The following is a 13,043-nucleotide window of genomic DNA, read 5'->3' as shown; positions in this document are numbered from 1 at the left end:
CTTCTTCTTTTTCTTCTCCTTCTCCTTCTCCTTCTCCTTCTCCTTCTCCTCCTCCTTCTCCTCCTTCTCCTTCTCCTTCTCCTCTTCTTCTTCCTCCTCCTCCTCCTCCCTTAAGCAGTTTAGTAAATATAGCATATAAAATTTGTCTGAATGGAGATCATTGTCCCGTCTGGAAAAGACAGCCACTCTTATTGGTGAGAAAGAACAAAACACTAATTTGATTTTCAAATCAGGCAAGTTAAGCTGTGATGAAACGTTTTGGCCCCCTGTTCATATGTGAATAACATTAATTGCGATTAATTGTTGTTGAGTGGTAATTGATTTTCTTTTTCCTTTTTAAAGAATTTTTTTTTCTTTTTTCCATGTCTCAGATGATGAAAAACTCCACCATTATCTGTCACTTGTTGGTCTGACCGGCCTTTTGGACAGACTTGGAGATTTGGATGTGGATGCTGAGTGGAACTGGTGAGTTTGTTGTCTCTTATTTGTGAGCTTGTGATTTTCTAGCAAGCAGAACTTAAACCGGTGGACCTGGATGTGACTAACTTAACGCTTTTGCACGTTGAATGCACACCTCAGAATACAAGGGTGTGTGTTTCAGGGCTGCCCATCATTATGAATTTGGCGGAAGTGTTACGATTTAACCCCCCCGTTCCCTGAAAATACAAACCAAATAATACCTATATTCCGATTTTATAATTTATGTGCCATTGGGCTTCCCCAACCCATCCCAACCATCCTGGATAAGGGGAGGAAAATGACCACACTCCGTCAGTCTATGGCATGATGTTATTATGGGCAGCTGTCTAACTTTAATATCCTCTATGTATTGATCTGTCCCCGTGGTTTTATGCACCCCGCATAATTTAGCAAAATTTGATCATTTTTTTGGCATAATTTCTTATTATTTTCATTTATCATTCTTTGTTAAAATTAACACAATCGCATAATTTCACATTTTTGGGCGCAGTTTGCGTAATTTCAGAATTTTTCTTGCATAAAACGACTGGGACAGATTGAGCTCTTGTAGTCGCTCAGTGCTACTGTGCCCTTTGAAAAACGTTAGTGGTGCTAAAGCCAGGAGTAAGGCAAAAATTGGATTGATCAGGTGTTAAATACCAGCTGTGCTTTTGTGTTGTGTGTGATAGGCTAGGTCAATAAGAGAATAAAAAAACAAAACCAGATGAAGTTTCAAACAATTAGCTGCGGCGTATGGCTTGGTGTGTAGTGATGCACCATCAAGATTAAAGGCTTGTGACGTACTCTGTCGTTCCAAGGGTTTCTTTTGTTTTTGCAAGCAGTGACTACTCCTCTATGTTCTTTATTTTAGTTAGTATGATAAGACTGTTTTCAGTTATATTTAGAACAAGGATTTAGCTGTCACTCATATGACCTTATGCAGTTGCGAGAGCCGTAAAACCTTACAACGACAAAACAAAAGGAATTAGCATCCAAGGTTCATTTTCTTAATGCTCAACTTGTAGGAATAAATAAGGCTCTAAGAGACACCATGATGTTCATGGTTGAGATAGAATCAAGGCTATTTCTTCTCCTGATGACAGCTTTTGCAAATTTTTTTCACAAATTCACAGCAAAAAAACCCAAAAAAAACTTGTTTTCTTTGTATTTGCAGGTATGATGAAATGTCTCCTGGTGAAATGCAGAGGCTTTCTTTTGTTAGGTTGTTTTTTCACCAGCCCCCATACGCAAGTAAGTCAGTTCTTTCATGGATGTGCCTATTTTAAACGGAGAAGATGGTATTATTGTGTGGTGTTTGGATGTGAGGGGTTTGCTAGGTGCTACGCTTAAAATTCAAGGTCAAACACCTTTTTGAAAATAGATCCTTTTGAAAAGAGCGAAGTAATAATCACAGCGAGTATTCTCAGATGTGTTCACAATAGCTCCAATACAGAAATAGCATTCAATTTTTTTCTTCTTGTATTTGTTACCAGTGTACTTTTATGAAATTTGTCACTCTGTTGATGAAATTCATGAACATCTATGCTCAGCTGCTTATTTACCTTTGTATTTGTTGTCTCTGTCTTGTTTCCCTCTGGTGGTTAGTCCTTCTTTTCTTTCCCTTTGTTGTTTCTGTTCATCAGTCTCCTACTCCTTTTCTGCCTTAAATGACAGTAATTATGTTTAGGATTATGTGCTTCTATTTTACTCTAACTTAAATTTAATTTCCATTCTAGTGTCAGTTTGTTTTTCTTAAATAAAGTCCAAAAAAACTCTTACCAAAATCTTAGACCAAACAGACATGTTACCGTTGACACTTACACACCTTGCTGTTCCCACAGTCCTGGACGAGGCCACGAGCCAGGTGAGTCAAGACATGGAGGAGCTACTGTACAGCACTTGCCGAGAGCTGGGCATCACCATCCTAAGTATAGGTCATAGGTCGACCGTCCGCCAGTTTCACGACATGGAGCTGCACTTTGACGTGTCGGGGAGCTGGTCTCTGACGCCCGTTGAAGGTCTGACGGTGAACAGCTGATGATGATGATGCTGACGGTTGTAGGGTGAAGGTCATATTGTTCTTAGGGTATTACTAAATTTGCTAAGTGAGTGTGAGTGTGAATGAACATGTGTCAGTGGAGGGAGGTAAATTAATAATCTTAGATGAAGTGCTAGCCTCTACCTCATTGCTAGTTGACTGTTGCTACAAACAAAGTGATCCGTCTGTGAATATACATATTGTTTGATTTAAATCAATGACTTTATTTTTTGTATGTGTTCTGCTTTGTGAAACTTGTTCATCTGCCTCTCACTTTCATTTTTCTTTTTCATTTCTCATGGAAGTGTGTGATGTTTAGCGGCGAGTATCAGAAGATTGTATGTTGATGCAGGTTAGAGTTGAATTATTTATTTTTCTTGTGATATTTCTTGGGACCCAGTTTTAAACTGATGCAAGGTTTGGATGTGTCATGACTATGGTATGTCCCGCATAAGTTCAAGGAATATACTGGGATGACCAAATATGATGTCGTAAATGTCTGCTATGGATGAATGCTGGCGATTTGTATTTTTGTGTGTGTTAAATTAAAAAAATTTCCTCATCTGTTGCCATTGAGCATTGAGGGGAGATGCCGTTTGATTTTAAAAATCAAATAAAGTATTTATTTTTAGTGTTTGAATACAATCATAAGTTGCAAGACTGCAGATTGAAACAAAATGTTTTTTCACTCAGCCAAACGCTCGATTTGATATTTTAACTATTTTCATTTACCAGACTATTGTAGAGATTGAAACATCAAATCATCATTTAAATTGTTTTTTGTATCTTATGTTTTTTGTTTTGTGAAATTACTATCATATAGTATAGCAGGGGAGGCCGGCAGATTTTAAATGAGGTTTGTTCACTTCCTTAATCATTTTGTTGACCAAAACATCGGTTTAAATTCATTACAACTTGTTACCTGGAAAGTTGTCCTTATGACTTTGATCAAGTACATAGAGAAATTAGAGAAATTGTTTCTTTTGTATTGATTTGTGGTAATATCAGTGTTTTTTAAAACGCTTTTCCACTTTTGGTGCTGATAGTAGTAATAGATTGTAAACTTTTCAACTGTGTTTTTAAAAGATATAAAAGGTGCTCTTTTAGTAGGCACCCTTCTAATTATTATGTTTTGTAGCTGGACTTTGTAACAGATAGTTTATACTTTGAGCAGATTAAGACAGACTTTCATGTGCTCTTTCAATTTCAGTTCTTATAGGTGCACTATTATTGCCGAATTTGAATAAAACAGGAAAAAGAAAATGGTGTCTCTACTCCCTTCTAGGCACTTGAATTTTGGAGAGAAAAAAATAGGAGTATAGATTCTTTTCGAAAGAATTGAATATTCAGATTTTTCTCTTTAATATAGTGAATAGCTTTCCATGTTCTTTAAAAGGGAATGTCTTTCCCCTGCTCAGTTAACAGATTCAGCCACAGAATGTTTACAATAACTGTTCAAAAGTTTCTCTAAGGCTGATTGAATATTTTATCTTTATGACTGCCGTGTTAAGTATATTTAAGACTTACTTGGGTTTGTTAAATAGAACTTGTCTATTTTGGTAAGTGAAGCTGTAAGCAGACTGGTTATTGTGAATGTTGACATGAGGAAGAAGAATGCGTGATTTTTGCACACTGTAACTCATTTTAATTGCAGAATGTATGTTGAAAGTTTGTTTTATTTAATTTCTGTATGTGGATATTAAAGAATTTGTTATTGTTAGATTATAGATGTGAATACGGTATTATCCGTTTATTGATACATATGTACTTTGTGCTTTCAAAGTCTCTTTATTCCATCTTTCAGATTATTGTATATACAACTAATATATTGTTGCTTGTCAATTTTGTAACTTTCAACGTGTTAAGTTCCAGAGGAATTTTTTCCCCTAAAAAAATTTTGGTGAGCTTACAATTTTTAAAATTTGTTTTTTTGCTTAGCATTTGTGTGGCAAAGTCAGGTTTTCACTGGATCGATTCATCCATAATATTGATAAATTTTTATCTTCAAAGCTGTGGAATTTTCTCTTTGACAGTATTGGAATATCAGGAGGGTAGTAGCTTTTTCAAGGTTTGAACAAAAAACACCACATTGAGTCTTCCATGAACAGATAATTTTTGCTATTGGATTAAATTTTTACTTTCTGTTTATATGCTTACATTCATCATTGATATTTTACAATTCAGTTTGAAAGAACTTGCTGCCATGTCGCAGTTGTTGAGGACGTGTTCCATGGTTTGTCAAATGCACAAAAATTTAAGATTCTAAATGCATATCTGTATTATTGAATGGCTTCCATAGTGGCTTTTGTTAGCAACTTCAATACATATCATGTTCCATGTATAGCTGCTCTGAGCTTGTTTTTCTAAAACTCTGTTGGTAAACTGATTTTTATAGAGCTACCCACGGATAGTTATAGAGGGAACTAATGATAGGGGGGGGGGGGGCTTATTCTTGGCAATGTTTTTGTTTTACGTTTTCTTTCTACATAAACCATTTATCTTTCTTTCCCCCCTCAATGCTGTCTAGCTGTCCTTACTGCAGTACACTTTTATTCAGTCGTTTGCAAATGAATTCAATCCTTTTATTATGGAGAAAACTTTGAAAGGAAATGCATTTAAATTATGCACGATGTCATTGTTTTCTACTAATCAATAGTCCTACTGACCACATCTACAGTTTGGTACTATTTTGGTCTGTCGATCAAGAGTTATTAGTCATTTTCGCTGTGTGGTTTTCATGGTGTCTTTGTGCCCACCCCCCCCCCCCACCTTAAAATACAAACCATTGCCATTTTCATCTTTTTTCTTTTCTAATGTAACTCTCAAAAGTCACGATGGGGTCGCTGTGACATGTGCCATAATTTTTTTTCTTCTCAGTTTTATTATGTAGCAAATGTTTACTGGGTATGTTTTGAGCTTTTTAGGTATCAGATGACCTCTGTGCTGTCTTCCAGTACCGTTGTGGAGTTTGGACATTCTCTGCTTGTACGTGTAAATATTCTTAAAAAAGATTTATACGTTTTCTTCGATGTTGAACAGAAGTTTGTTGGGAATTTTCCGCGAGTAAGTTTCTTTTGACAAACAGCGAAATCTATGTCAAGGGCAAAAATCGTTCCACTCAGCTGTTCTATCTAGTGAAACAAGGTGCTGCCATATGTCTTAAATTTTTTTTCAAGGTTTTGTCATGTCATTTAAGAACACATTGAAGTCTCTGAGAGTAAAGCATTAGTAGAAAATCTTGTTTTCTGATAAGTACTTTGCTTTGATTGTCTATCCATTTCCATTTCTAATTTTCTGAGGAACCAAGAAGTTGAAAAGGTGCAAATGTATTAATTTATCAAGACCGCCACTCTGTCTCGTGTATGGTTGTTTTTTCACCCTGAACTGTCTCTCCTTGTTCTAAATGGCTTTTTAAAATTAGTCTCCAGTAGGTAGGTGGTCTGGGACGTCTGGCTTACAAAAAATGTCAAGCATGTGTCTGTGACATAACGTTTGGATGGTGGTCACTGGGGATTGTTCTTGTGCAAGACAAAATAATCCTAGCTCAAAATTGGGGTGCTGCACAATAGTGACCAGCAATGGCTTGATGATTTTCTGCATTGTTGTACTATTGTTTATTATGTAATGTCAATGTTTTATGTACCATATACTTGCCAATAATATGACCGCGTGGAGTATAAGGGGGGTACCCTTTGACTCCAAAATCGGCTCATTTTTGTAGATCGTGTTTATAATACGGGGTGAATTATTGCCCCTGGTGCCATCAACTGCATTGGAAATCCCACTTTTTCTTAAAGCTTTCACAACTATGTCAGTCAGAAGGGATACTTTCCCAAGAACTAATCTCCTGTTCAAGGAAAGTTTTCAGATCTGGTCCTCGCAAAGCACCACTTTTGGTCAAAGACTTCATTAATCTTTCAGTCATTCCAATAACGAAGCCGGTTGTCCTTGAATGGTTTGTTGAGAAAAATGTTGAGCAGTCGCAAAAGTGAAGTGCAAGTGCTCGGAATGACAGACTGCTTTAATATTAATAAAGATGCAATTTCACCGACTCACAGAGATGTGTGCGGAACTGATCACCGACCAAAAGTATTGATGTATTTCTCAATAGATTGCTGGGTTGCTCCTCCCGCTCTTTGTTTAGACACTGACTTGCAACTCCCTAGTTCATCCACTTTTACCTGAGTTTTTACGATCATACCTGAGGGCAACCTGTCCTTTGGCATGGTTTTGTGTTTTAAAGTAATCGCTGGTTGCGACTCGGGTCCCTTTGTTGGGCGTGATCCCGACTACATGTTATGCTTATAATGCAGGGGGTATACTACTTTTGAACTTCATTTAAAATAACGAAATTCTCGTATTATATGGGGTATATACAGTATAAAATATATCTATGTATGCAATGGAGTGCGCTTAAACTGCCAGAAACAGTGTGGCGGCCAGTTCAAGAAACCTGTATGCCATATTTGTCGAAGATCGACTTTCTCGTGGCGGAAGATCTTTCTCCATCACATATCTTTTCAATGTGAGGGTCAGACTGTAAATATCTAAAGACAGTGACAGAGAAAGACCTGCGGCCACAGAAAAGCAGAAAAAAAGGTCGATTTTAGAAAAACATGGCGCACAAGTTTTTAAAATCTAAACCGTCGAGCAGTAAGCTAAATGAAAAATAAAAAATCCTCAATTTCTTTTCCTCTGTTTGAGCAACCTCTTTAAACGGAAATCCCAGCCAACCCGAAGAGAATGTGGTTGTCCCTTAGATATTGGTTTATGTGGACTCCACAGTATTTTTGTGTTTATTTACATGTTATGTGTGCCATTGTAAATGAAATCTTCTAAAGGGGATCAATAGAAGAGAATTTTATTTTTTATTTTAAAGCGGCGTTAAATGGATGGAATGTATATCATTCTTTCATGTATCAGAGTTAAGTTTCTCGCAGAATCAGAATAATTGTTTTATGTGGAGTGACAGAGTTTTGATATTCTTTTAGCTCAGGCATTCATTTCTGTATAGAATTTCCCATATTTTTTGTTACCTTCATTTGATTGTCAATGAGCTTCACCCAATATTTGTTGTAGATATAAATAAAGAACATGTTTTTATTGCAAATAAGTAACATGCACCCCAATATATGATGTCTGAGGAGCTTATAGAGTATGGGTCCAAAGTTATCCTTTGCTTTCCCATACACACAATGTATTTTTTTTCTTTTCAATGGTGGTTGTATTGTGAGTTGATTGCTCTTCTCCTTCCCTCCATGTTCAGATGTTTTAGCAACAATTTTCAACCAGTGGTGGGTTTTGGTGTACTCTACTGAGTTACCGAACCTTTGTGTCTGCAGTCATTGGGCATTAACCAGACCAGACCACCAATGATTTATTTATAGAGGCACCTTTGGGCATTAACCTTCCTTTAAAGAAACAACATCTGTGGCAGCAGAGGCTGTGAGAGTTTGACACACCGGGAGTTTGGTGATTCCTGCTGACTTTGACCTCAAGGAAATGCAAAGTTGTTGCAGTTTTGGGGATTTTTGTGTGTTTGTGTGTGTGTTCAGGCTGCCTAGTGTAAACAGGCTCACCCTACTTTGTGCCTACAATGGTCTAGGAGCTTGATGGCAAAACTGTATAAGTTTGTCAGGTCTCCCTTTAGTGTGTTTTGTTCTGGTCTAAATTCACTCACAAAGTCTGTGTGTACAATCCCAGCTGGAGATGCATGTCCGCTAAAAAATTGGAGATGTTTTTTTAGTGAAAACATGATGGCTATCCAATTTATCATATGATGTTGAAGGTCTGTACTTTGTGCAAGGAAGAAAATGATGATGAATGCATGTTGCAGCTTTTGTGGTGAATGATCTGATGTGTATAATGTGAAAGTGAAAGGAAGAAAGAAAGCACAAAAGAGATTTAACATAAGTATTTTGTTTCATCACTGCTTAAATTATCCTGCGAGTTCAGACCAAAGAACAAAATGAAAGTACTACAAATCTTGTGTGTACTACTTTGCATTTTTATTGAAGCTGGCAGCAGAAACATGCTTGTTATGTCAAAATGTTATATGAAACTTTCAATACATGGCAATTGAATTTGCACAAACAAAACAAGTCTTTTCATGTTTATTACTTATCTTGTTGCTTATTGTGAATAACTAAAAAAACAAAACAATTAAAAGACTGGTTAACTGCTAGCAAAATTCAATATTTAGTGAGTATCACATTGCCTGAATTCAGAGGTCTGATGCTGTTTACAGAAAGAGCCTTCAATAGAGACCCTAATGATTTGATGGCCAGTATATCTCAGTGGGAGATATCCTTCCCTTAGTGAGATAAGTAGTGGGGCAAAGCTGTTAATGAACCCATATGTATATCTAGCTATATTCTATCTCCTGTTGAACCCAGACATTTGCTGCCATGACCATACCAAGGTTGGTCACAAAACCAGAACAATTTTAATTGAGAAAAAAAAAGAGTCAAAATATCTTGCTAAACATACAAGCGTAAATTTATTTATTACAGGTCCTATCTTCATTGTATTTGTGAATAACGGACAAATAACATAGCTTTTAGCATTACACATACCGGTATACATATTCTACTTCCGTTCTTGAGATTGGTAAACAATATAAATAATAAAAAAACAGCAAAATCAAATAATACACCAAGGCCAAATTTGCTACAGACTATGTATCATTAAGCAACTAGCTAACTTTCTACAGACTATGTATCATAAGCAACTAGCTTCTTGGCCATTGAGCAGAATAAAACACATCATATTTGAATGAGACAATATGCAAATTAATATGCACTAACTTTAAATAATACAATACTGATACATTTAAATAATACAATACTGATACATTTAAAGTGAGTGTATTGAGTATATAAAATCTGGCACAATCAAGAACAAAACAAAACAAAAAAAATCATTAACTGAATCCAATCCCTCTTCACTCAAAATGTCAGCACCAGGAACCTTGCCCACAACAGAGCAAAGTCATTAGGAATAATACTGTGATATGTAAAAGCTTCAATACTGTGGCACATTTGGTAAAAACATTTTAAAAAACTGAAAAAAACCCAAACCAAACTCATCCTTTGGTATAACATCAAGACTGAAGGCAATAGGCCAAGAAAGGTCTTCTGTAATAATGAAATAACAATAATGTAGATAACTTCTACAGCGTTCACTTCCGTACAATACAACTCTAGCCCCTTTACAAATAACAATGGCATGCTAAGCATTCTAACCCAACCATCCCCCAATGCTGGGTGCAGCTCTGAAGCACCCACAACTTTTGCAAGAACAGCAAAATACTGGACAGGGACAATTCGCAAATTCCATCTGATAGTGATACAGTAACTTGAAAATCCTAAATGAAATAATAATGTAACTATACACTTGATGCCGATCTGTATTAACATAAATAGAACTGAAGATGCTGATTTAAGAAAAATCTCTGTTTTCATGTATTGGAATCGTCCTCTTTTAAATCGAACTGACAAAAATGATGCAATATGATGAAACTGATGTATTATGACTAGAAACGTTCATAGAAATATTGTAAACATTTTTTGTGCAGAAACAGTGGAATTCTCTCCCTATATCATTTGCAACTGAAAACAAGTGCCCCCCCCCCTCACAAATAAATAACAGCAACACCCCCCCCCCAACAAAACAACCCACAACAAAAAACCAGCAAAAAACAAAACCCACCAGCCAACCAACCAAGAAATAAAATCTTCATAAACAGACAAATGAATCTAAAATTAGGAACGATAAGGCACAAAACTGGATATACTATACAGTCAGTTTACAAACTACTAGAACACACTTCTGACAACATATTGTCATTCATAATATACAACTGAACACAACCAGTTCAAATGTCTGTACGCATGAACCATAACCAACAAAAAAAAAAAAAAGAAAATAAAATATATATTGTGTTTTAACAGTTGTAAATATATAATATATTTAAAAAAAGATCATCTTTGTTGAGAAAGCTAATAACATTAGTCATGGCACTACCAGTATCAGAAGGACAAGAAAAGCACCACCTGTGTCTGCAGGCTTAGAAAACACTTGCTTAAACACCTCATTTAACACAACAAACATTCAATATAATCTGCAGAGACTATGAGAATAAAAACCAGTGCATAAGTCTCTTCTAGTCTTACGGCTTCTGTTTCTCAAGAAATAGCGATCTGGTGGTTGATAACGTCGATTGATGACAGATTTCTTTTGGAGTTTCTATTTGATGACATTGATGTCGTAACAACAAGTAATTAGATTTCTCTTGTTTCCCGGCTCATAAAAAAAAAAAAATTGATAGAAACCTAAATGTACAATTATTTCACTCCATATACACAATCAGGACAATTTTTATACTTCTGAGCATTGACTACATTAATTTTATTTTGCTCTGAAATCATATCCCGTACCGAACGAGTCGAGAAATATTTCCCAAACTTCTTTCAGCCCTGATAAATCTGCATGATATATTGCAGTAATTATGTAAACAGATATTCAGATAAAGACAACCGGCGTCAAGCATAAAATTGAAGGCACTCTCATAGAAAATAAACTTTTGTAACATAAAAATAGACAATAATGCTGATGCATGGTCCAATATTTTCTAAACATTAAAATAAAAATACGTTAAAAAAACACTGGTTTCACAGAGCATAGTAGTGAGAAAATGTTAGTCTTTGTGTCGATGTGGATTTCAACCGCCAAACAATATTCATAAACTCAAATCAAATTTATACAATACATATATCTCGCACAAGTATACATATGTCTCTTTTTCTCTCTCTATATACGAATATAATACATAGTCCAACCTGCTAAAACAGCCACCTGTCCAAGACAATCACTTGTACAAACGACCACTTCCCATTTCCCCTCTTGCGTTTTTTAAAGTATTATAAAGACACTGTATAAAATGTCGGCCTGTCTAAGAAGATAGCTTTTTTCCCTCGACAATGGGTAGCTGTCTTGGACAATTTTGATTATCTATGTATTGACAATAACAATTGCAAACTGTGCAGGTCTGAAATAACAGCTTTCAAGGAAAATAGAATCGAGTGTAAAGTGCGCAAAAGGATAGATACCTACAGATTGGGGCCAATGTCGAATTTAGAAATTTTCCCTCTGTGAACTTGCACTATATTTAGATATGATGCAAGAGGGTTTCTGTTTCTGTGCAATCTTTTCTGACAAAAATAAAACTGACCCAATTTCAGACTTACTAGGTTTGCAACTGATGTCTTCCTTCAAAATAAATCATAAGCTTATTTTCTTCAATTACAGCAACTATGAGACCAACTTGTAAATTGTCAAACATAAACACTCCTTACGGAAACAAATAGTCCGAGATGACTACCACAATGCTCCAGAGAAAGGTCAAGGAGGTAGAGCTGAAGGAGCTAGAGTTTGTCTTGCCCTCCTTCTCTGAATTCTGACACTCTGGAACACTGAAAAGAGATGTAAGAAAAAAACAACCCATTACTAATCAAGCAATTCTAAGTAAAGCCGCCAAGGTCACATTGGGACAGAAAGAACATGTTCATATTTGAAGCATAAAGCTAGATGAACTGTATGATATTGCAATACCGTGTAGATAGGAGTCAGATAGAGACAACTTGCAACTGCAGACACTCTAGTATTCAGTGGAGTCCATTTGATTTAAACCAAACACAGTTAATCTGAAATCAGTGGTAAACAGAAAGAAAATAAAATCCTCCATTTTTTTTCCTTCTACTTGACCATCCTCTCTAAACCAAAAACCCTGCTAAACTAAAGAAAATCCTGCGGCCCTGCAGATTTTGGTTTACATAGACTCCACAGTATATCACTTGTAACATAAAAATAGATGAGTTCATTTCTACTTCTTGTCCTTTTCACAACAGAAAGAGTGTCAATAAGTGTGTCTTACTTTATTCCACAGCAGCAGCCAAAGCAGCCTCTAAGAAGGCCTGGATAATAAGTATTTAACTAAATCTGTAAAACAAAAAAGTTGGCTTATTCGTTGAGCTAATATTTTATGGCATTATCAACACAATTTGGCCATATAAGCAGCACAAATAGCTTCCTTTCCATTGACCTGTCCTACTCCTGAATAAAATGAGGGACACACATTCATAAAATTTGATAAATATTGTAAAAGTATTCCCTTTTATACAGTTTTATAGCAATGAATAAAAATAAATTTACAAAACACGGTAAATGAATATTTTAACATGAGATGTCCAGAATAAAATAAGAAAAGGAAAACTAAATAAAGCTGTTGCAACTATGTCTGTCCCAGAAAAAAAAGCTTGTTCAATATAAAATTGGTAACAATGTCTAATACGTTGAGTGGAAATAGATGATGATTATATAAAGAAAATGTGAAGATACGAAGGGAAAATATGGAAACAAATGTGAGGTAGCTGGGTGGAATCAGGCCCTCGTCAATTTTTGGGCATGTAGAGTTATTGGTATCCTCTTATAGCTTGTTCACTTGTCTTTATTTGGATGAAAAAAAATATTCATTTATCTTGAATAC

At 35.7% G+C, this 13,043-nt stretch overlaps 2 protein-coding genes across 2 annotated transcripts in view; one reads left to right on the top strand and one right to left on the bottom strand.

Moving 5' to 3' along the window:
• Positions 1-5,263, top strand: part of LOC101852213 (lysosomal cobalamin transporter ABCD4) — a gene marked incomplete at its 5' end in the record, with an annotated part of 31,732 nt that extends 26,469 nt beyond the window's left edge. The window contains 3 exons of the mRNA XM_013089190.2: positions 372-465; positions 1,634-1,710; positions 2,301-5,263. Of these exons, the coding sequence (XP_012944644.1) occupies positions 372-465; positions 1,634-1,710; positions 2,301-2,497 (368 nt within the window). The remainder of the gene's footprint in view (positions 1-371; positions 466-1,633; positions 1,711-2,300) is intronic.
• Positions 5,264-10,160: 4,897 nt separating this feature from the next.
• Positions 10,161-13,043, bottom strand: part of LOC101851989 (leishmanolysin-like peptidase 2) — a gene marked incomplete in the record, with an annotated part of 25,677 nt that continues 22,794 nt past the window's right edge. Inside the window, 1 exon segment of the mRNA XM_005110454.3 lies at positions 10,161-11,970. Within this exon segment, the coding sequence (XP_005110511.2) occupies positions 11,850-11,970 (121 nt within the window).

Source organism: Aplysia californica, unplaced genomic scaffold (assembly GCF_000002075.1).
Source record: "Aplysia californica isolate F4 #8 unplaced genomic scaffold, AplCal3.0 scaffold00892, whole genome shotgun sequence".
NCBI classification, from domain to species: Eukaryota; Metazoa; Mollusca; class Gastropoda; order Aplysiida; family Aplysiidae; genus Aplysia; species Aplysia californica.
This window is presented reverse-complemented; position numbering and strand designations above follow the sequence as displayed.